General features: G+C 38.1%; 1 protein-coding gene across 1 annotated transcript in view; it reads left to right on the top strand.

Annotated features, from left to right (window-relative positions):
• Positions 1–1,770: 1,770 nt before the first annotated feature.
• ntn2 (netrin 2) overlaps positions 1,771–24,459 on the top strand; it is a 30,274-nt gene continuing 7,585 nt past the window's right edge. The window contains exons 1-4 of the mRNA XM_016569145.1: positions 1,771–1,924; positions 9,062–9,231; positions 11,630–12,879; positions 22,262–22,450. Coding sequence (XP_016424631.1) covers positions 11,841–12,879; positions 22,262–22,450 — 1,228 coding nt within the window. The 5' untranslated portion in view covers positions 1,771–1,924; positions 9,062–9,231; positions 11,630–11,840. The remainder of the gene's footprint in view (positions 1,925–9,061; positions 9,232–11,629; positions 12,880–22,261; positions 22,451–24,459) is intronic.

Genomic DNA, 24,459 nt, shown 5'->3' with positions numbered 1-24,459 from the left:
CGTGATGTTGGGAGATGTTCAACACCGGATGAGTGCAATTCATCAAGTGTTTAGGATCAATTCCGTGATGCATCCCGGTTTGCTACTCGGGCGTTGCGGGATGATTATAATAATTGATCTGTTTAGGACACACACAGACACACACCCACCCGCATCTGCCTTGAGTTTGTCTCGTGTTTTACGCTCTCATTACGCGCACCATCTGGATTCTCCATCACACACCGAATGTTTCCGATGATTTACGGGAATCAAAGACTCTTGAATGACTCCATGAGATAGTATGGGGGGAAAAACAGCAGTGTCAAATAAGCGTCGGAACATCAGCAGAGCAAAACACACATGCGCAGAGACGCCTGATGCCAGAGGGTGCGAATTATTTGGGTCTGACTTCCTCACCCGCCCCCACCCCCTTCAGAGGTCAAAACAAAAGGTCGAGCGGTCTTAGTAAAAGTTATTAGTTAGGCTTAGGTGTTTCTCAAGGTTAAAACGTTTTAGTATCAATAAACGTTAGATTACAAGTTAGAGCGAACCTGATGAAAAATAGATGTTAAAGAAATCACGCTAGTGTCCCTGATAGCACACATTCATTACGGAGATGGCTATTTGACATCTGCAAGACGTTTTTTTTAGAGTGTTTGCTCATCTGCGATACGTCTATAGGACGTTTCCTATCAGATGTCAAATAGACGTTTAGAAGAAGTCTTTAAGATGTTTATGATTTAGAATGAATGTAAAACTGACATCTTAAAGACGTCTATCAAAGATGTTTGTACACAGCAGATGCTTTCCAGATGAAGCGATCTTTAACAGACATCTGGCAGACGTACATGTGCTATCTGGGGTGAGGAGGTAACCATAGCGACAGTACATCGCTCTCTTCCACTGCGAACATTTTCGCGCTGTATGTCGACAAATTCTGTCATTATCTATCATTATAGATTTCCATCTCACTCATTTAAAACAGTTTTGTTTTAAAGTTCTTAAGATAACTGACTGTGAACCAAAGTAGTTTATACAGTGCGAGACGAACCTCGCTGAGATTGCGTGCGGAAAATTATCTTTGTATTGACAGCACGTTTAAAATTCTTCTTAGAGCCGAAATTAAACCCCCTAAAAGTCAAATTCGCATACTTCCAGACCCCCGACCACACACAGCGACTCCTAGACAGACAGCATAGGTGCGTGTAACGTTCAAAAGGCGTTACAGGCGCGTAACGCGCACCTACAGGCGCCTGTGCTGAACTAAAATACTAAAGACCTTAACTGTTGGTACTGATATCGTCGTCCTTGCTTGTGTTTAATCCTCTTTTGTAAGTCGTTTGTTGACAAAAGCGGTTGCTAAATAATTACATGAATATAAAACAAATGCTGGCTGCCACTATGCCAGACCCCCGACCACCCATTGGATGTGTTAGTAAACCAACTGAGTTGCTGCTAAGACAGCATGTTTATGGCATCAAACCGCGCGCGCAACCGACTCGATGCCACACAGTGCTCATCTGTAGCCCAAAAATGGTGCACGCGACTACGGTACCCCAAAACGCCGCGCGCTTATGATGCACCGAAATGCTGTCTACGTATGTGGCTTACTAGGTTTTGAAACAGAGACTCGTTTTCTAATGCACTTTGAGTCTGGAGTTGTGTGTGTGTGAGGGGGCACAGTCGAGTTTCCCACCTTGGCTCGCTCTCCGTCACCCCTCCTCTCTCTCTCTCTCTCTCTCTCGCTCTCGCTCAGTGTGTGTGTGTGTGTGTGTGTGTGTGTGTCAGTGTGTGTCTGTCTCATGAACGGAACTGACCGCTGCTGCATCTGTGAGTTTCATTCACCAACAGACAACAGGACTAAATCACAATCGATCTGGATTTATTTTCCTCACATCCGCGCTTGGATGAGGTTCAGCGCTTCAGACGGGATTCAGAGATTCCGGTGAGTTCTCAGACAGTTCAAGTGTTGGAGTGTCTGCATCATGCGTTTTGCAATTATAAATGGAGATATACATGGTATCATATACAACTCTATAGCTACGCATGTGTTCAGTTAGAAATGACACTGAGTGCATTAATTAATTTATGAAAAGGGTTACACTTTATTTTAAGGTGTCCTTGTTACATTGCAATTATACATACTGTACTGAGTAATATTACGTATATGGTTAGGGTTAGGATTTGGGTTTGGCTTAGGGTTACTTGCATGTAAGTATGCATAATTAATTGTTATTATAATAGTAAGTACATGTAACATGTGTAACAAGGACACCTTAAAATTAAGTGTTACCATGAAAAGTTACCTCGGTAACCATAGTTTCCCACCAAAATCATATTTACTAGTGTACAGTAAAACTTTGATAGCGTAATATTAACATAAAAAAGAATTAAAAAGATTATAAAAGCTTTTTACACTGTATATATTTTTATGAATTTACTATAGTAACTATAGCTTTAGTGGCTACTATGGTACATTTTTTATAAGGGCTGGAATAATGAATTTCAGATGACTTGATTTAAAAGATTAATTTATATACAGTTATTATGCAAACTGTTTAATTGTTATTAATTAACCACCAACTTAATAAGTTAAAGCAGTGATGTTTTTCAAATTAGCTAGTGTGTTTTTGTTGTATTTGTATAATTTTGAACAATCAGATTATTTTAATTAGACAATAATGAGGGTCCTGTGCACTACTCACTCTCTGACAGGTGGGCAATTACAGTCTCAATTCTCTCTCTTTTTTTTAATCGTGATTTAACAGAGCGCTCCAAACTCTGTTTCGTTCCCAGTCCGTGAGCGATGCCAAGCAAAGCAACTCTTCACGAGTCTTCTTAGGTATGCGTGACACCGTCAAGATTTCTGCTTCCCCCGATGGACGTGGCACACACACGTTTGTGTGTGTGTGTTTGTGTGGATTCCTGTGATTTTATTGCAGTGAAGCCCCTCTCTCTGGTTTCCCCGGGGTCACAGATGAACTGTAGAGTTAAACTTTGGGAAAAACATTTACGCCAGCTCAGTTTACTGATCCTGCCCACTGCCGGCCCTCGAGAAAACGGAAAAAAATCTGACATTTCAGAGCTGTCAAAACGAAAAGCACTGTGTTTGACAGTAAAGTCAGAGGTGTAGCGGACAGGGAGAGAGATCTGATAACTAAACCGTGTGTCAGTTTGATTCTTGACCTACTTACCACATCCCAGCTCTCTCTGCCAGCGGTATATATTTAAAGGAATAGTTTCTCAACAACAACAAAAAAAGGAATTCTGTCAAATGTACTCACCCTTATTTCGTTTCAAACCGATATGAGATAATAAATTCTGTGAAACACAAAAGAAGATGTTTAACACAATGTTTTTCCATGCAATGAAAGCAGACAGACTGTCAATCCACAGAAAGATCCAAAAAGCGCCATAAAAGTACCATAAAAAGTCTCCATGCATTATATTCCAAGTCTTCTGAAGTCATCTGAAGCTTTATGTGAAGAACAGACTTAAATGTAAGTCATGTTTTCATTGAAGCTTCCCCACATCTTTGTTAGCATTGATGGTTCCATGAAGACTCTTTAACATCCATGAAACCTTTTCATTCCATAAAAAGGTTCTTTATAGTTGAGTGTTCTTTAGATTATTAAAATGTCCTTCACAGTTCTTTAAAGAATGTTTCACCGAGAGGTTCTTCACGGAACCAAAAATGGTTCTTCTATGGCACCACTGCAAAACACCAAGCTTTACTTTTAAGAGTGTACATGAATTTGCATTGCGTGTTCAAATAATGATGTCAATAATACTGAACACCATTGGTTCTCCAATGTTATGAGATTGTTATGATGGAAAGGATGGAATATTACATCAAAAGATGGAATATTTAAGATGCTTTAATTCAGGTGTTCCTCAAACAAAGCTGTCATTTGATTTCAGGAGACTTGGATTATAGTGCACTGGTCATATGCACTACTTTATGATATTTTTATGGTGCTTTTTTTGTCCATTTTGGAGTCTGGTCACTGTATGCTTTCATTGTATTGCAAAGAGCAGCTCGGAAATTCTCGAAACATCTTTTGTGTTCCATTGAAGGAAGAAATTCCCACGACATGAGGGTGAGTAACTGATGACAACATTTTGAGTGAACTCTTTCTTTATTTACTGTAGCATACATCATGCACTTTTGTGATGATGCACTGTATGCATATAATTTCGCATTACATTTTAGCATTATGTTCCTTTCCTCCTGCATTTTAAGACATAATTGGGCCGTATTTTCAGCACCGGGCAACATTAGAGCAACTTCAGTGAAAGGTTTGGATCTGACACAGTCTTGGCTCGGTCCACCTTAGCAGCTAAAGTCAACATGGCCTATATTTCACTCTCCTCCTCTTCCAGCACAGGAAGCTTCATCTGTGTGTGTGTGTGCGTGCGCACATGACACCCTTTCTCTTTTGTCGCCAACAAAAAAGTCCCTCCACTAACTTTAACTGCTTTACTGGACTTACATTTAAAAAGGGTCATATCAGTTGTTTAGCTTGTTTTTTTTTAGATGAAAGAGTTTAATGTACTTTTTTAAAACATTTTTTAAAGTGTTGCAAAATTCCACAGCCTTCTGATTTTAAACTGATGAATACATTTGAATGCATGACCATCCATATTGCATAACGTAAAGAGTAAAATGTGGAAAACAGCCCATGTTTTTACCACTAAATTACTGCTTTTGGTGCAAAGAAACTACTAATATTTAAGTGGATCTTTGGTTAATATATATTTGTATATATATGTATGTGTGTGTAATTTAAAAAAACATACACGTATACAAAAATGTATGATACAACCCCTTTAAGAGTCATGCATAGCTCCTCGAGTATGTGTTTTGTCTGTCTGTATATGCATGTGATTTTAAGCATGTCAAGAGGTCAGGGGTCATAAAATAGCAGGTGACAGCTGTAAAAGTGTAATTGGGGGAGTGTGTATGCTTGAAGTTATTCTGTGCCGTGCAACTCCTGTGCTGTATAACTTTTGGGGTGTTCCTAAAACACACACACACACACACGGAGTGTGTCCAGTCGGAGAGCGGTGTTAAATGATTCAATCTGTTGTAGCCTTGGCACCTTATGACTTTGTACGTGCGTATGTGCGTGCGTGCATGAAATGTGTTTGCCAGCGTTTGAACACTTCATAAAATTATTTGTGGTTTCCCTCCTGAGTTCAAAGCTGGTGATGCCTAGCGGTGAAATTTTTGATGTGAAATGGAAAAAGATGTGCACTTATGTGTGAGATTGTGAAAGTTTGCGTGTTATTTTACACGAAGCCCATGCATTAAAACCCCTAAACCACAGACACATTTGCATATCTAAATGATGACTTCATATAAAACGAATTATAATGAATACAGACCAACCAAAGCTATTTCTTTGCATTTTTAGAATTTAAAAAACATGTCTTTATTTATGCATCTTTTTTTTTTTCATCTTTCAGGACGTTTCTAAAGAAAGGTTTTGCCCGATTAGTTTTAGTGAACGTCTGGCAGCATTTCTGTCCCCAAAGTAAAATTACAGAGTTGTGATGCAACGCATGATGTATTACTGCACAGATTCTCAAATTATCTTCTAATTATTTTCAAATCAGCAATCAATGCATGACCCGGTCATCATGTGTATTTTTCTGTGAGTGTGTGTGTGTGGTTAAGGATCGGGTTTTGCTGTTTTAGTAAGGGCTGGGTTTGGTCTGTGTGTGTGAGGGAAGGGTCTGGTCGCAGTGGCTGCATTCTTTTACCAGGCGGTTTTCTTTCCACTCGCACATTTAGTCATGCATTTAACTTGTCAGCTTGCTCTATGTGACTTTTTAATAAGTTTTAACCATTGAAAAACTTCCCAGACATGAATGGTTCCTCAAATCACGTGTGTTGTTGAGGAGTATGCTGTTACATTACTTTAGGTATCAGATGCACCATTTTCACCTGCTGGACCAGAAAACAAGTGGGGGAAAATAGACTGGGCCTGAGACTCTTTTCAGACCGATGAGCTTTGTAAAAATCGACGCGTTTCAGAAAGGCGGGGCATAGAGGAGAAACAATAATGTACAGTATGTGGAAAATAATGTGTTTTTTGAACCTTAAACCGCATTTCATTACACCAAATACACCAAATAATGTTTTTAGCAGCATCATATGACCCCTTTAAATCATGGAAAGAAATGTACAGTGCAGAAATCTGTAGTTATCAACACTTCTTCACCATGTGGTAAGGAAAATCAGCACTGATAATCTGTTTTCTTTGGATTCATTTATGCTGACAGCGAGCACGTCTCTCTGTTGTATCTTGTTATTGCAATCTTGAAGTTCTTAAAGGAAAATTGGTATTAAAGAAGGGGGTCAGATGAGCGATACACGTGTGATTATTCTCTGGATTAGTTTGTCCAGACCAATTCCTCTCTCTCTATCTCCCATTAAAATCAACATGAAACTGCATTCACAACCCATTTAACTCCAATAATGTGATGTATTTCCAAATGAAAGAGATAATCTTGAAAGATTTAATCTTCAGAAGTGTGAGTTTCATCCTGACTAAAGTAAGACCTGAGCAGTGATATTTTATCATTATTTATAGTTCATTAATTTTTATATTTTCAGTTTTCATTTTTAATTTTAGTTTAATTAGAGTAATTTTGTTTTGTGCTTTTTATGACTTTTTGCTCTTTTTTTAAATATTACTATTTAGGTTTCATTCATTTTTATTTCAGTTTTAGATTATATTTAGTTATTTTCCATTTGTAATTTTCATGCTTCTACTTAAACTTTTTTCAGTTAGCTGACAAGGCATGTTTAACTTTCATTTCATTTCAAGTTTTTCATCTAATATTTATATTTTATTTCAACCTTATTTCAGTTAACAAACGTTTTGAATCATTTTAGTTAATGATAATAGCCCTGGACCGGAATGTGAGTTTGCTAAAACAGTGCCTGCATATTTGCTTGGCTATTAGTCAGTAACATTATTCATTAGTCTGTGAAGCCCTGGTGATGTCAAACAAAAAGGAAAGTCATTTCAGAGGCGGAGCAACTTATAATTTGATGAAAGATTATAGAGACAGATGTTATTTTTATATTTGACACTGGGATACAATAAAGTATTTTGCATGGAAAAAAATGACACTTCACCTTTAGATATGAAGAGTATTTAGTTGCCATCTGAGTTTGCGCACTTGTGTTATTCTGAGTCATGAACAACACACACACACACACACACACACGCACGATGGAGAAACTCGACTCTCCTTGTTTAGTCATTCTGTAAGAGACATCCATTCTTCATTGTGATCCATCTCTATCTCTCTTTCACTCGCTCATATATTTCATCTCTACTTTGATATCCTTTATCTTCAGCCACTATCTGTCGTTTTTATTCTCCCCCCACATACCATCCCTTTCTTCAGTTCTGTCCATATTTGTCTCTTTTTGTCTCACTAAACCTTTCACCTGTTTCTGTCTCATGCTCCTAATGTGTGTGTGTGTGTGTGAATCAGAGGGATGTGTATTCTTTTCCTCAGAATCTGACAGATCCATCAGTAAATGATGTTGTGGCATGGACACACACACACACACACACTGTGTAAACACAAAAAGACCACACAATCAGAGTATGTGCGTATACATACGATAGGGTCCAAACGTCTCAGACCGCATTGACATTTTTTGGATTTTTTTCATTTAATTCTGGAAAATAAATTAAGATTTAGAAAAATGCAAAAATATAGCATTTCTGTAGCTCAAACCATAAAACATGGCACTAGCAACGACAAAGTTATGGGTTTGATTCCCAAAGAACTCATGAACTTATAAAACGTAATTCAAACGTGTGTGTGTGTGTGTGTGTTTATATATTTAAGTACTCTATTGGGCAGTTCCTATATATCTGCATTGGTAAGCTGCTGAAAAGTTCGATTTTCTTGCTTCTATTGAAGCACAAGATGCTGGAAGATTCTGAAATAATGCTGGATAACATGATCATCAGGCTTTGTTCATAACAATTTCAATTGTATTTGTCAAATTGTTACAGTGATAATTTGTCATTAAGTTCTTGAACTGAATTAGAAAAGACTGCAAAATAGACACATTTTCAGTCGTGGTTAAACTTGTGGAGCCCCTTATGCGTGTTTCTCTGTGTGTTTATGTTAGAGTGATCGAGCGAGGTAGAGAAAGAGAGCATGAGGGTGAGCTTAATTCTCTGTTTGGTGTTTGATGATGTGTGACTGAAGAGGTGCGTGTGCGTGGAAAGAAAGAGACAGTTTGGTAGAATGTGACAGAAACCGATGAAAAAAAAAGGACCATTCAGAGCTAATTTTGTCTTCATATAAAACATATGCTGTACAATTTTCTTCGAAAACACAGGCTTTGTAGCTTCATAATACTAATGCTGGAAAAAAGGACACAAAAGCACCATCAAATGTAATAGAATCATAGAGTTGTATTATTGATTCAGTTAAATGAATGGATTTGTGAACTGAATCAACTGAATCATTGGAAAGATTTGACTCAAACGAATGATTCGTTCATGAATCTGACATCTCTGATTCTTTGATTTTCAGTAAATGTGTCACATTTCTGTTTGTTTCTCACACATCGTATGATTTCAGAAAACTAGCACACACGTCGCAAGGACTACTCTCATGAGTGTTTTGGTTGCTTTTGTGTCCTTTTTTATGCTTGACAGCTTCATTGTAATTGCATGGGAAGAGCATGATATAGTAACAGATGTGACGTGAAGCCTGTATGCATCTGAGCCAATTCCTAATCTATTTTTCATCACAATAATGATGCTTAATTTATCTGGCTTGCACTGTTTTTATCAAATTTATAAGCTGCGTATAGCATGCTTTTACTGTCGTTATTTGAGGGTCCATCTGTACCGTTGCAAAGGGGCCCGAGCAGAAAGAGCCGCATTGATATTCACATCACACACACACAGTGACAGGTCCTAAGAGAGGAGTTTTACTCTGGTTTCATGGTTCATTGCTCTTTGTAATGCTGTAGAAGTGTGATTCGGCTCAGATACGCACTAATGTCAAACTGTTTCTCATTAACTCTAAACAGCGTGCGGATCTCATCAGATTCCCTCCCGGCTGATCATATGCGCGTCGACCTGCGGATCCAAGCATCAGGAGAGTTTGAGAGTATCGAGTTTTATTCGTTCGGTGTCTGTCTGGAACATGGCACATAGGATGCAGAACGGACTGTGACCGCTGATTCCTCCAGCAGCAGAGGTAGTGCGCTTTCTTTGTTTTAAAACAAGATAAATATCACAGTTTCGAAGAAATGTTTTACTGCTTTATGAATCTAGAAAAGCATCTGTGCACAGCAACATTATATTAAATGTTCTCATTCAAATCCCCTGGCCTCCAACGGCCCAAACTCCCCAAGAAAACATGAGGAATCTCAGCATGTGTTTACCAAGACAAAATTAACCCATCAAATAACAGCTGCAGTGTATTTCTGCATCCACGGCTTTCCTAAAATGGCTGAAACGTCTATAAATGAGCATTTCTAAACACACTTGCACAATCATCACTATTATTGTTGCTCATTCCCTTAAATGTTTGCATCGTCCTGCAGCGTTTGTGCTCTAGAACCAAATAATTCCTCAAATCTTGGGTGTAATTGAGGAAAGATGTGTTGTTACTTTACTGGTAATCACCTGAAGGACCATGAAATGGGTGAAAAGACCCACAGATGCACATTGAAGCCAGATCTAGAGACTTGAGGGTGAACACTTTTGATTCGGGTCTGTGAGCAATCACTTAGCAACCCTAGCGACTGCATAGCGTTTGTTTAAGGTTCAAAAAACACATTATTTTCCACATACTGTACATTATTGTTTCTCCTCTATGCCCCGCCTTTCTGAAACGCGTCGATTTTTACAAAGCTCATCGTTCTTATGCGAGGTGTGCTCTGATTGGCCAGTGATCCAGTGCGTTGTGATTGGCCGAATACCTCAAGCATGTGACGGAAATGTTACACCCCTTACCATACTGTGATGCCCTGTCAGACCGGAGCGATGATTCAAAAACATGAAAACCCATTATAAACGAGGCATTCGTTGCATCCAGTGGGGACATAATTATGGATTATAATGACTTATACTGTCTTTTTACACGTTGCATTGCATCGCGCCGCGTAAACATAAAACCATGTCTGCATTTGTGATCAGAGAAATGACAAACAACAAGCCCTACTCTACACTGCCCAAAAAACTCGCTTTAAATATAAAAAATATAAAATATAAAAACTCTTTAAATATAAAAAACCTACTTACAGTCTTTGAGTCAGAACAGCCGGCATTGTAGCCTACTCTCCCAGGATCAGGAAACGGTCCTCCATAAAATGTGCTGCACACATCTGAATATTTGGGGTGAAGTGTTCTGGAACAGTGTTGTAAATACAACTTAACCACTGATTTCTAGTCATGTCCATTTTTGGAAGGCCAAACAAAGTAGTTTCGCTTTCACAACGAAGCACACAGCGTCTTCAGGACATGGCTGCAGCATCAACAATACTACAGCGAGAATAAAAGTTATGCCTTCTTTCTTTGCGTGAACATTTGGGCAGCGTTATGCAAATCTTCCCACATCGTGACGTAGACATGTGGGGGCGTGTTTAAACGAGCCGTTTTAGGTAGGTGTGGTTGACTCTTAACTTTTATAAAGAATATCTCTTTGGATTTGAGACGTTAGTCTTTGCAAATTTACAGATCTTCTTTATGCGCCAAGAGCTTGTAACACTCCAAAGAGAAAGGAAAAATTGAAATCGCATCATATGACCCCTTTAACAGTTCACTGATGTCCCTTTTTAGTGTAGTATTTGATTGTGATGAGAGGGGCGGGGCCGAGAGCCGTGGGAACGGAGCGTGGCCAGTGGTGTAAATGCTAATGCGTCACTCACCGGTCTCGAGTCCCACGGAGGAGCTCCGACAGTGAAAGGAGAGAGGACCAGGCCTGGATTTCTCTCCTTTCACTGTTGTAGCTTCTCCTTTTATCCTTCCGGAGCTCCTCTGTGGGACTCGAAACCGGTGAGTGGCGCAGGTGTCACGCATTAGCATTTACTCCACTGGCCTCGCTCCGTTCCCACGGCTCTCGGCCCCGCCCCTCTCGTCACATTGATTTAGTGCTTTGAGTTTATCAATAACTACAGACCAACATTTGGTCCAAAACTATCTAGCCCCTATTGAGTGACAGTTGAATTTAGGCTGAATACTGTACGTAACTCTCTGTTTGTTTGTATTTAAATTTATTTTATTCATTTTTAAGTTTATTTTATTTATTACACATTTATTTATTTTATTTTTATTTTTTAAATGTATTTATTTATTTTTAAATGTATAATCAATTTTATTTATTTTTATTCTCACATTTTTATGTATTTATTTATTTATTTTTAAATGTAGTATTTTTTACATTTTTAAAAGTTAAGCACCACTTTTCATGGACTATTTGTTGAAAAAAGTTTTTTTAGGCCTTGTTTTTTACCTTATTGTATTCAGTGCACTTTATTTGTATTATGGCATCATTGCAGTAACATCATTTTTTGAACATGGTCCTTTGAAGTACTAATATAAATCTTATGGTGTATATATATAGTTGACATTTTGCGCCTTTCCATTTCCAGACACGCACTGCCGAGAATTGGTCCTGGGAAAGTCGTCTATCCACTGGACATTTTCTGGCCAGGTCGTCTTACCAAGATATCACACATACGCCAGTCTGAAGAGACGCTACAGCCATATTTGTTTATTTGACTTCCCCCTCTCTCTACCCATCCATCTGGATACGTTCCTTCCCTTCCCCATCCCACATTCATCATTCTCTCCCGTGACATCATGAGGAGTTTTTGGAACTTGCTTTCTCTGATTATTCTGTTTCATAAACTTCCCTGGGCCTCCAGTCACAGTCTGAACCCATTCACCGGGCCTCAAGTGACACCGACAGACCCTTGCTATGACGAGACGGGCGTCGCCCGCCGATGTATCCCAGAGTTCATCAATGCAGCATTCGGCCAAGAGGTCATCGTGTCGAGCGCATGCGGCCGGCCGCCGTCTCGCTCCTGCAGTATAGTGGAACGCGATGACCGTCCCGCTGTGCGCACGTGTCAGGTTTGCGATGCATCGGACCCTCGCCACGCCCACCCTGCCTCCTACCTCACCGACCTAAACTCCGCCCACAACCTCACCTGCTGGCAGTCGGAGAACCTGCAGGGCTCGCCGCTCAATGTGACGCTCACGCTGTCACTCGGGAAGAAGTTCGAGATCACATATGTCAGCCTGCAGTTCTGTTCCCCGCGGCCCGAGTCCCTGGCCATCTATAAGAGCATGGACTACGGCCGCACTTGGACACCCTACCAGTTTTACTCGTCGCAGTGCCGTCGCATGTACAACCGACCCAACAAAGCAACGATCACCAAGCAGAACGAGCAGGAAGCTTTATGTACGGATGGACACACCGATCTCTACCCGCTTTCCGGCGGCCTTATCGCTTTTAGTACGCTGGACGGTCGCCCTTCAGGAAAGGACTTCGACTCGAGCCCTGTTCTGCAGGACTGGGTGACGGTCACTGACATTCGAGTGGTCTTCAGTCGTCCGCAGCACCCTAGAGCACTGCCCATATCGGGACGCGAGAGCGAAGACCCTCTCGGGCCGCTCGGAACCCTGCCTACTTATTACTACGCGGTTGGTGACTTCCAAGTGGGTGGGAGGTGTAAATGTAACGGCCACGCCTCCAGGTGTGTGCGAGAGAAGGATGGGAAACTGGTGTGTGAATGCAAACACAACACAGAGGGTCCGGAGTGTGACCGCTGCAAACCGTTTCACTACGACCGGCCCTGGCAACGCGCGACAGCGAAAGAAGCCAACGAGTGCTTACGTAAGTTGCACACAGACTGGTGTGTTTTTTTTTAAATGTGGTAGTTGTTCAATCTTCGTTAGCTGTTCCAAAACCTAGAGCCAGCTTTACTTGCAGCTTGTACCAGCGCAAAACCTTAAAACACTTCTGTCAGGAAGTCACGCAGTGAAAAATTAGCGATGAAAAGGCGTGGATACATTTACTTTTGCAACTGATCTTATTGCATATGCATTTATAGAGTTTCCCTGTCAGACGCTAAATTTATGGGAGGAGAGTATTTAAATAAATCACACAATGTGATTTACTAAGGTTTGCGGTAGTCAATTTACTGGTATTTGTGCTATTATTTAACTCCCAAAAAAGCATGTCTTTACCCATTTGCACTTGACACGGCTGCGGCTGTTGCTCATTTGCGCTGCTCGTGGTAAATTGCGTTGATCGTTATGGAAATTTGCTGGCTGTTCTTGAATTTGCACATTGTCAGTAGATCACCTGTAGAACTTTCCAATCGCATCAGCACTTTTATGAGATTGTGGTCTCACGCTAATTTGTCCTGTTTAGTAAATCTGGCCCCTAGTGAGCTGCCTTGATGATTACTGCCTACTATCCTAAAGGCTCGTTCACAACAAGGATAACTACACTTATAAAGTTTAATAATCATTCCTATTCTATGAGAATAACGAAGTCCACACTACAGCTATAACGATAATGACACAGAGGAACGATTCAGAACGATTTTTCAAGTTGATAAAAACACTGACAGTCAGAATCCACCCAACTCAAGAGCTTGAGCATTTAAAGTGGCAGACGACAAAACAGCAGTGCATGCTTATAATGAACAGAATATTATCATGCAATGGTGTGGACGCTAATGTTGTCATCATATCTTTATAGTTATCATTCTTAGTTTGAAGGGCCTTAATTGCCAATGATTTGGACTATTCTTCATATGCAGCTTAGCAAAAATCTACCATCAAACTCAATTGAAATCAACAGTAGCATTTTGCTAAACTATTGATGAAAATTCACAACACATACAAGTCTTGTGTAAAATAGGCTAAATTGTGTATTATATATTTAATTACATTTTTTTGCTACAATTCAGAATTGAATGAAATGTTATGCTAAATATCAGCAAATGTCACTGGGCCAACCAAATTACCAACCAAAAAACACTAGAACTGCTGTATGTTTATATTTTGCATTTCTCTCGAACTGTCCGCCATATTGAACGGACTTTTCACTGGAGCTTGTTGCAGAATATTCTGGAATTTTCTGAGAAAGATAAATCAAAATAAAGTGTCGAAAGCAGCATATTTATGCTGCTAACCTTTTGGAGTTGCTGTCTAGGTAGGCAGCTCACTACATTTCAGAACAGAGCTACAGTACAGTGTGGTGTTATGAAATGATCTCTTGGCAAAAACGTGAAGGTTAATTCTCATTGCATCTCACATCTGAACTTGATTTATAAGCTTGACTTCGGGTATATTAGTATTAATGCTGGATACATTCCATTGAATACATACAGACTGACACACGAGTGCAGGACAGAGATGTGTGTTTGTGTGTCTTGCAGTATGTTAATCTTTACATAAACTTCTTCTCTTAGACCATGTCTGAAAAGCCCACGCTCAGAGCCGAACTCTACTGACAGCAGTGTGAGAGTACTAGGCCTATTTCACACGAGTGCGAAAGCAGCATTTATTTATTTTGGCGGCCATATTAACACTGAATTCACATTGGCTGCCGAAGCAGAGCAGTGCCGTGTAGCAGAAACAGAAGTGTGAGCGTATTTTTGATGGCCATAATGCACTAAACTGTGCAGAAAAGGTTTAAATGTGCAGAAAAGGTTTAAAATGCACCTATAAATTATCAAAAAATAAATAAATTAACATATTTATCAACACTTTTTGCAATATAATTTTGGCGGCCATATTAACACTGAATTCACATTGGCTGCTGAAGCAGAGCAGTGCCGTGTAGCAGAAACAGAAGTGTGAGCGTATTTTTGATGGCCATAATGCACTAAACTGTGCAGAAAAGGTTGAAATGTGCAGAAAAGGTTTAAAATGCACCTATAAATTATCAAAAAATAAATAAATTCACATATTTATCAACACTTTTTGCAATATAGGGTTTTGTAAAGCAACACAAACACTTTCTGCTCAGTGAATCTGACTTTGTAGCTACAGTTTATGTGTAAAAAAAAAATAAAAAATCAGTTAATTTATGTTAAATATTGTTTAGTTTAGTGTAAAAAGTTTATCACTAACTACAAACCAACATTTGGTCAAAAACTATATAACCCCTATAGAGTGACAGCCTAAGCTAAATTAAGCTCAATTTATTTAATCTAAATATGAAATTACCCATTCTGGGATAGTTTTGTTTTTAAATGTACTATTTTATTTTATGAAATGAAATGAACAGTTTTTTGATTTGTTTTTTTAAAAAGCTTATATAACTTTTTTTTATTTCCTGAAAGTTACTTTTACTGAATTGTAAAAAAATAAAGTATATAAATAAATATATTTATATATCATTTTTGGCTGTGTTTTGTACTGTACGTTCTTTTTTTTCTCTCTTTTTTAAGATGCATATACTTGCGGGCTCTACCTATGGTATCATTATTTAATACCATATATGATTGTTTTGTTTTTTTTGCACACAGTCTCTTTGAAGTACCTTTCAAAGAAAAATTTAAAGTGCCATGGTTATCTGATACCATCAATGTACCAAAACATAACAGTAGTTTATATAATTTTTAAAAAGCTTATATAACTTTTTTTTATTTCCTGAAAGTTACTTTTACTGAATTGTAAAAAAATAAAGTATATAAATAAATATATTTATATATCATTTTTGGCTGTGTTTTGTACTGTACGTTCTTTTTTTTCTCTCTTTTTTAAGATGCATATACTTGCGGGCTCTACCTATGGTATCATTATTTAATACCATATATGATTGTTTTGTTTTTTTTGCACACAGTCTCTTTGAAGTACCTTTCAAAGAAAAATTTAAAGTGCCATGGTTATCTGATACCATCAATGTACCAAAACATAACAGTAGTTTATATAAGGATTCTAGCAACTATCTGCAGATGTACATCTACCCATATGTTAAAGATCAGTAGCAGCTGCAGATATTTATCTTATCTTATCAGACGGCAGTATAATTGCTCAACGAAAAATTAGCCGAATGGTGTAAATGTATTAATCTTTGTGTCAGGAGAGATATATTGTGTCCAAATGCTCCAGTTGGGCAGTCCTGACACTTCATTAGTATCACTAATGTCTCTCATAAATCTCTCTGCCTCGTCTAATTCTTCCTGTCCACTCTGCCGTTTTTCCCCGTGTGCTTATTTTTCTCTCTCTTAATGAAATGCAGAATTTGATTGGCAGCTCTCTGCGTTTGTCTCCTCTCACCTCTGGCTCTGTCTCTCCTCGTGCCATCTGCTGTGGTTTGGTGGCCCCGTCTCTGACTGACCCCCACTACACGCTCCACTCCCTCGTTTTCTCGCCTCGACACACGCCAAGGACTCCCGCCGATTTTGTGCCCGACCTGGCGGTGGTTGAGTGTGATCTCGTTAAAATCATCCCCCCATTCAGCTGAGAGAACAAGGACAGAGAGATTAGCAGAGTTATAGCAGACTAATGAGCGGCCGACCACAAACAGAGGTTCTGACACTTAAATCAAACATTTTGACTGTAGAAAATGTGTTTGATGATTGCCTCTATGAACAAATACTGTTGCTATGCAGTTGCTGGGGTTTTCTGGGTGGCTGTTAGTGTGTTGCTATGTGGTTGCTGGGCTGATCTGTGTCAGTAGTGCTTTGCTATGCAGTTTCTAAGTGGTTGTTGCAGTTTCTTGTGCGGGTGGGTGTTTGAGTGTTTCTTTGTGGTTGCTAAGGTGTTCTGCCTGTGAGTTTATGTGTTGCTATGCAGTTGCCTAGCTCTTCTGAGTGGTTGTTAGTGTGTTGCTATGTGGTTGCTAGGGTTTTCTAAATGTCTGTTAGTGCATTGCTATGTGGTTGCTAAGGCTTTCCAAGTAGTTGTTACTACATTTCTATGCAGTTGTGTTCTAGCTGACTGTTAATGTGTTGCTATGCAGTTGATTGGGTGTTCTGTGTCATTAGCTCATTGCTATGCAGTTTCTAAGTGCTTGTCAATGTGCTGCTAAGCGGTTGCTGGGGTGTTCTATGTTAGTGTTAGCTGTGCAGTTTCTAAGATGTTTTAGTTGAAAGGGTGTTGCTATGTGGTTGCTGGGCTGATCTATGTCATTATTGCGTTGCTATGTAGTTTCTAAGGTGTCGTTGCAGTTGCTGAGTTGTTCTAAGTGAGTGTTAGTGTGTTGATATGCAGTTGCTGGGGTGTTTTAGGTCCGTGTTAATCTGTTGCTATGCAGTTGATGGGATGTTTTAGGTCAGTGTTAATGCGTTGCTATACAGTTGCTGGGGTGTTTTAGGTTAGTGTTAATGTGTTGCTATGCAGTTGCTGGGATGTTTTAGGTCAGTGTTAATGCATTGCTATGCAGTTGCTGGGGTGTTCTTGGTGAGTGTTAATGTGTTGCTATGCAGTTGCTGGGGTGTTCTTGGTGAGAGTTGCCTGGGGGTTCTGGGTGGCCGTTGTGACTATGTGGTTGCTGGGCTGATCTGTGTCATTAGTGCGTTGCTATGCAGTTTCTAAGGTGTCCTAAGTGGTTGTCGCAGTTGCTGGGGTGTTCTATGCTAGTTTAGGTCGGTGTTAATGTGTTGCTATACTTAGCTGCTGGATGGTTCTGAACATCTGAGCATCAGTGCATTGCTATGTGGTTGCTGGGGTGTTCTATGTTAGTGTTAGCTATGCAGTTTCTAAGATGTTCAAAGTGGTAGTTAGTGCATTGATATAAAGTTTTTTTTTTTTTCTGAGCAGCTGTTAGTGTGTTGCTATGTGGTTGCTGGACTGATCTTTGTTGTTAGTGCATTGCTATGCAGCTTCTAAGGTATTCTATGTGGTTGTTAGTATTTTGCTATGTTGCTAAAGTGTTTTAAGTGATTGTTAATGTGTTGCTATGCAGTTGCTCGAGTGTTCTGAGTATCTGTTCAGTGTTGTTAGTGTTAGCTATGCAGTTTCTAAGATGTTCTAAGTGGTAGTTAGTGCAGTTGCCAGGGTGTTATGAGTTGCTAGTAATGAGTTGCTATGCGGGTGCTGGTGTGTTCTAAGTGCTTGATTGTGTGTTGATATGCAGTTACTAAGGAGTTCTAAGTGGTTGTTAGTGAGTTGCTATGCGGTTGCTAGGGTAATATAATAAAGTGTATGTGTATGTGTGTATATGTATGCCAGTCACGGCCACCTGCACAGGACACTGATAAAATGAGTACTAACCATATCCTCATTAAACATACACACAAGCCCACTTTTACTGCCTTAGATTTCCTATACGTCACAAACCAAAACATGCTGCTTCCGAGGATAAAAAAAACGCCACACAGAGCGTTAATGATATAAAGCTGTGACGCTGTAGAGAAACCCTGTAGAGATATGTTTATCTTCCTGTTTATTTGTTAGTCTGCCAACGATTATGTGTCTTGGAACTAGCTTGTCGTTTTGTTTCTTTGCGTGCTACGATTCAAAGGACACATTTGTCGAAGAAATTGTTTGTGCTCTTGTAAAACCAAAGCCATCTAGAAATTTGGACTGGATTTCTATTATTTCCTGTTCAATCCAGCAGTATCTAAACAGTCTGAAAGATGCCTGTAAACCAAAAATACTAAATGCCACCTTTTATGTTTGGCTCGTCTAAACACATGTAACCAATTAAGTAAATTAATAAATAAAAGCACTCTCAGCGCCCTATTACTCCATTTTATGTGAGCGTAAGTATCATGACATTTCAAAACAAATATAAAGCATATAAAATGTAGCGTTTAGTCAGAGATCTCCAGCATGAAATAGCGGCGGCGTGTCTGTAACTCATCAACGTCGCAAGTCTTGTGCTATCGTCCTGTGCCAAACATTCAGAGAAGAAACTTCCAGCTGTTGCCTGTTTCTGGGAGTTTGGAAGTGAGTCACTCTTCAGCAAGTGAAATGCCTGTCCAGTTGAATAGAAATTTAAAAGATTAAAAACATGTCCGCCAAAGGCCGAGATTGACTTGACTAATCGAACATTTTCCTGTTTTTTTGGATGTTTTGAATCACCATCCTGTTGTGTTTTTGAAGGGCTTGCCAACGAACCTGGCAGGATTCGTACAGTGTTCTGGAGAGTGTTACTCGTTTCACTGACAGTTCCTTTTTTCCCTCCTATAGCGACAGGAAGATTGTAGTGAATTGGTTCGTTCAGACATTTTATGTAAATCACTCTTTGCAAACTTGAAAAACATGAACACTTTTGTTCAGATGGTCATCCGAATTAACTGATTCATTTGAGGCCCTGCGTCGAAGACATTTTACACATGACTTTTTATGTGTGTTTTTTTTGTAGCTAAATATATATATATATATATATATATGAGGATCTCAACTGAGCATTAAACAAATCAGTTTACATTAAGTACAACTACTAAAAGATGACACACCACAAAGCATACCATATTAGTTGTATTAAATGTAAATTGATTTGTTTAATGCTCTCACCCTAATAGAGATTCTCATTGTTTTTGTGCCAAATAAATACTGTTGTGTGCAAAAAATTAAGTTATTGGCCATTCAGAGAAATTAGCCGTTTCTTTTCAAGTAGCTTGTTTGTAATTTAAATTATGATTAGTTTATTGCTCGACCAGCTACAGTTTCAAAAGTTTCAAAGCAGCTTCACTGCCAAATTGCTGTTTTGACTACACCCAACTCTTGTGTTATGACTTTTCCCAATTTTCCTAACTCTTTTGGAATCCAAAATCACTCACTTTTCTCTCACAGGCAGAAAACAAAAGATCTGAACGGAGACGTGAGACTTCACGGCTCTTTCATGTGTGAACAATCTACGCAACAGGAAACGCCTAATCAATTAGAAACACCTGTGAGCCAAATGTTCTGATATTTATGCTCACATAAAACCACGGATGGAATTTTAAATGAGCTGTTATTCCTAGTTGATAAAACATATGCGTGTTAAAACGTACAGGTGATGTTCTGTGGAAGGTGTTATTCTGCGGTTTTGGTGCTTTTTATTAACGGCATTCACTGAGACAAGCATCACTATCACTCTTGCGTATACTTTAGGTTAGAGATTTGAATTTCAATTTGAACCAAAAATGAAATTCTGTCATCATTTACTCACCCTCAAGTTGTTCCAAATCTGTCTAAATTTATTTCATCTGCTAAACACAAAAGAAGATGCTTTGAAGAATATGGGTAACCAAACAGTTGATGGTCCCCATTGACTTCAATAGTATTTTTTTTCAATACTATGGAAGTCAATGGGGACCAGCAAATGGTAACAGCAGTTAGTATTTTTATATTGTTTGACTGTACAGCAATATTAGTATAATTACAATTAGTTTGTACAGTTAATTAATCATATAAATTTAGACATTATAATCCAAAACATATGTAGACTTATACGTGTCTGTGTTCTAATTTTCACAACATGTAAGATGTATGGCGTTTACAGAAATATGTTTCTGGGTGTAGTTCTGTGCATACCTGTAGCGCACGCTCAATCAAACTAACGTTTCTGCTCTACATAAATGAATTTGGAGTTCTGGGTTTGCTCTAACCTCAGGTTAATAGGTTTGAGTGCTTTCAGCTGTGTTTAGAAAGCTCTTGTAATAGAGGAAGGGTGCCATTGAGAAAGACCCTTGGAACAACTTTAGATTAAGTACCACGCTCAAGGCACAAATGCAGCGCTGAGAGATAACAGCAAACCAGTGCTCGTTTCCAAAGCCTTCCCGCTCAATTCAGGCCCCATCTGGATACGCCCTAGAAGGTGTTCACATTTAGACCGTATGCTTTAATAATTCAATCTCTGTCTTATGCGTGTGTGACTGTGTAGTGCTTTATTTGGGTGTGAATATGTGTGATCTTTTTGTCACACATTTGGAATTTCATTTGGAGAAATGCACACACCCTGACAACACTCACAATCACACACATCGCCTGCAGACATTTATCGAGCTGAATTTGCTGTAATCTCACCCTGTTGACTTTAGCCCTGAAACCCCCGAAATTACATCCCTTTTTCGTGAGCCCCGTCACACACACACACACACACACACACACACACACACTCACACACTCACACACTCACACTCAAACAGAGCAGCAGATGGTGTGTGTGAGGGAATGGCCCGAGCAAGTTTCATTAACCACAGAATTCCATACAAATTGGCCCTGTAATAACACACACAAACACACACGCACACATACACACAGACAAAGTTAAACACTGAAATGAAACAGGTAGGCATTTCAAATATAAACCCTTTTACTTTTTAGAGCAGATATTTGAATATAATATTATATAATGGATATATATAAAATTCAGGATAAAGAGTGTTAATTCAGGATATTTGGGAATTTTTTACTCTCTATTGCAAAAACTGTTCCAGTTTACCTGATATATTTCTTTATTTAATTCTATAATAAATCATATATGCAAATATATAATTTTGTCTCATTATATCTTATTTATTGTATTATAAATATTATGTATATAAAATGTACATATGTATATATACAGTTTACACACACACACACATATATATATGCCTTTAATATAATATATTAAATACATATATTTATATTTATAAATAAATAATTAAATTTATTTACTCTGGATCTATGAATGATATATCTGTGAAGTCAACATGAAATCTAAATCCTGACCCTATACTTTTTAAATTCATGTTCCTGGTTTAATTGATGTGGTATATGATATTTTTATTTTTTATTTTTATGTTCATCAAATTGCAGTAACCTTGGAATGACAAACTGGAATAACTCTGCTTTTGAAACATTCCTTTTTGGTTCATTTTAAGCAATATTAAAACAACTATTTAGTCCAACACTCTGAAAACTCTTTGAAATACATCACATTAAACAAGTAAAATGGGTTGCAAACTTTGTTTCATGTTGACTTAAAAAATAAAGGTTCAGTATATATAAAGAACCTTTTTTTTTTGTCTGTATAGAGTTCTTGAGTTGCTGTATGGTTCTTTGGAGACTAGTAAAGTTTGTTTCATTACAGGTTCCTCAGATCAGTGTTTTGCTTTCTAGTTTCTTTAAAGCACCAGAACACAGATGACTTACTTAAAATATATAAAACATTCCTTATGGAGATCTAAAGCTTCTCCTGTAGTGTCAGACTGTAAAATCCTTTTACTGATATTGTATGTCTCAAACCATCATCTTTTTGATAAAAAACATCATATGCACATATGCGTGAGATGTAACTTCAATCGATAACATGTTCACCCTGTCTTTCTTTATAGCGTGCAATTGTAACCTGCACGCGCGGCGCTGTCGCTTTAACATGGAGTTGTATAAGCTCTCGGGCCGTAAGAGCGGAGGAGTGTGTATGAACTGCAGACACAATACCGCAGGACGCCACTGCCATTACTGCAAAGAGGGATTCTACAGAGACATGGGCAAACCCATCACACACCGCCGAGCCTGCAAAGGTACGACACTTGTTATCTTTTACTGTTAGATCTACAGTTAACATCAGATATTTATGGAAGCCCGTTTCCACCACTGAATAAAAAATAAAAAAGGTAATTGTGACTTTTTTATCTCACAATTCTGACTTTTTTCTCGCAATTCTGAATTTTTTTCTCACAATTCTGACTTTTTTCTCAGAATTGCGTGATATAAACTCACAATTCTAAAAAAAGAAAGTCACAATTCTGAGAAATAAAGTCAGAATTGCGAGATATAAACGATTGCGAGAAAAAAGATTTAAACTCGTAATTCTGAGAAAAAAGTCAGAATGGCTAGATATAAGCTCAATTCTGAGAAATAAAGTCGCAATTCTGAGAAATATTCGCCATAGTGAGAAGTAAAGTCGCAGTTGCGAGATATAAACTCGCATTTGCAAGAAAAAAGTAAAATTGCGAGATTTAAACTCGTAATTCGGAGAAAAAAAGTCAGAATGGCTAGATATAAACTCAGTTCTGAGAAATAAATGTGCAATTCTGAGAAATAGTCGCCATTGTGAGAAATAAAGTCAGACATGCGACATATTATTGTGAATTTATATCTCACAGTTCTGACTTTATAACATGCAATTGCGACTTTATATCCTGTAATTCTGACTTATTTTCCTCTCAATTGTGAGTTTATATCCCTCAATTCTGAGAAAAAAAATCAGAATTGTAAGCTGCAAACTCGCAATTGCAATTAAAAAAAAATCAGAATTGTGAGATATAAAGTCGCAATTACATTTTTAAATTTTTTATTCAGTGGCGGAAACGGGCTTCCATAAATATTTATGTCTATATCTTCAAAAAGCGATTTTTGTTTTTATTCCTTCACCTCTAAACTCCAGTGAGTCAAAATTGTTTGCTGAATTGCAAAGTGATGCAAAAAATGAAGAAGTCGATCTCATTTACAGCAGCTGTGTGTCATTCAGCGCCCCTAGTGGCAACATGCGAAATTACAAAATGAATGACCGTTTCCAAGCAGATTTTCCCTTCCGCTATAAAAACAGGAAGTCCCATCCCAAACAATTTGGGACCACTCAAATAAACAGGACGATGTTTCTTATTGGTTAATGTGTAATGGGCTGCTGTCAGATAATTTTTTGCTGTTTACAGAACCAAGAGCTATAGTATACAAATAATTTGAAAAACTTTGAAATTCAAGTGTGATTTCTGAGGACATCTGTCAATTAATAGCGACATGTTATGTGTTGTGTTCCAAAAAATCACTTACAGCTGTTTAAAGTACTTACACAAACCTTTATACATGATGGTATTGAGCAATAACATGGCGATTTTCGTACATTTATGTATTATTTTTGGGCAATGTTGTTCATGTAGTGGGTTCATGTGTTTATTAAAAGCTAATAATTAATTAAATCATAAAAACTGACAATTTAAATAAATAATTATAATATATATTATACTTATAAATATAATATAATAAATAATAGTGTTGTTCATGTAGTGGGTTCATGTGCTAAATATAAAAATAGAATACATGTCAATAAAACCACACCAGGACCGGTGTGCACTGGGAGCAGCCTGTACATGAAGCTCATATATCTGCTGCCGTCACACCGGCCAAAGCAAACACACATCAGAGTTTGAGAAAAATGGAAGTGTTTGGATAAAAGATGTCTAGTAAGTTGAGAATTTCTGGAAGGAAAAAGTCAGTCCATAAGTAGAGGGGTTTCTGTAAGTTAAATTGCGAGCAGCGTAAAACGTCTGCTTCCTACGAAACTATAATAGTGTTGTTCATGTAGTGGGTTCATGTGCTTATTAAAAGCTAATTATTAAATCATACAAATATAAAATTTAAATAAATAATTATAATATATATATTATACTTATAATTATGATATAATAAATAATTGTAAAATAAAAACAATCAACATAAAACACAATCAGATATTTTATTTATTTACTTGCAAGCCATTTGACCATTAACCGTGAACATGCAAATGTGTTGTTAAATTAGTTGAAATATT

This window comes from Sinocyclocheilus rhinocerous, unplaced genomic scaffold (assembly GCF_001515625.1).
Source record: "Sinocyclocheilus rhinocerous isolate Xijiao unplaced genomic scaffold, SAMN03320098_v1.1 scaffold1493, whole genome shotgun sequence".
Classification (NCBI taxonomy): domain Eukaryota; kingdom Metazoa; phylum Chordata; class Actinopteri; order Cypriniformes; family Cyprinidae; genus Sinocyclocheilus; species Sinocyclocheilus rhinocerous.
The sequence above is the reverse complement of the archived record's forward strand: the minus strand, read 5'-3'. Positions and strand labels throughout refer to the sequence as shown.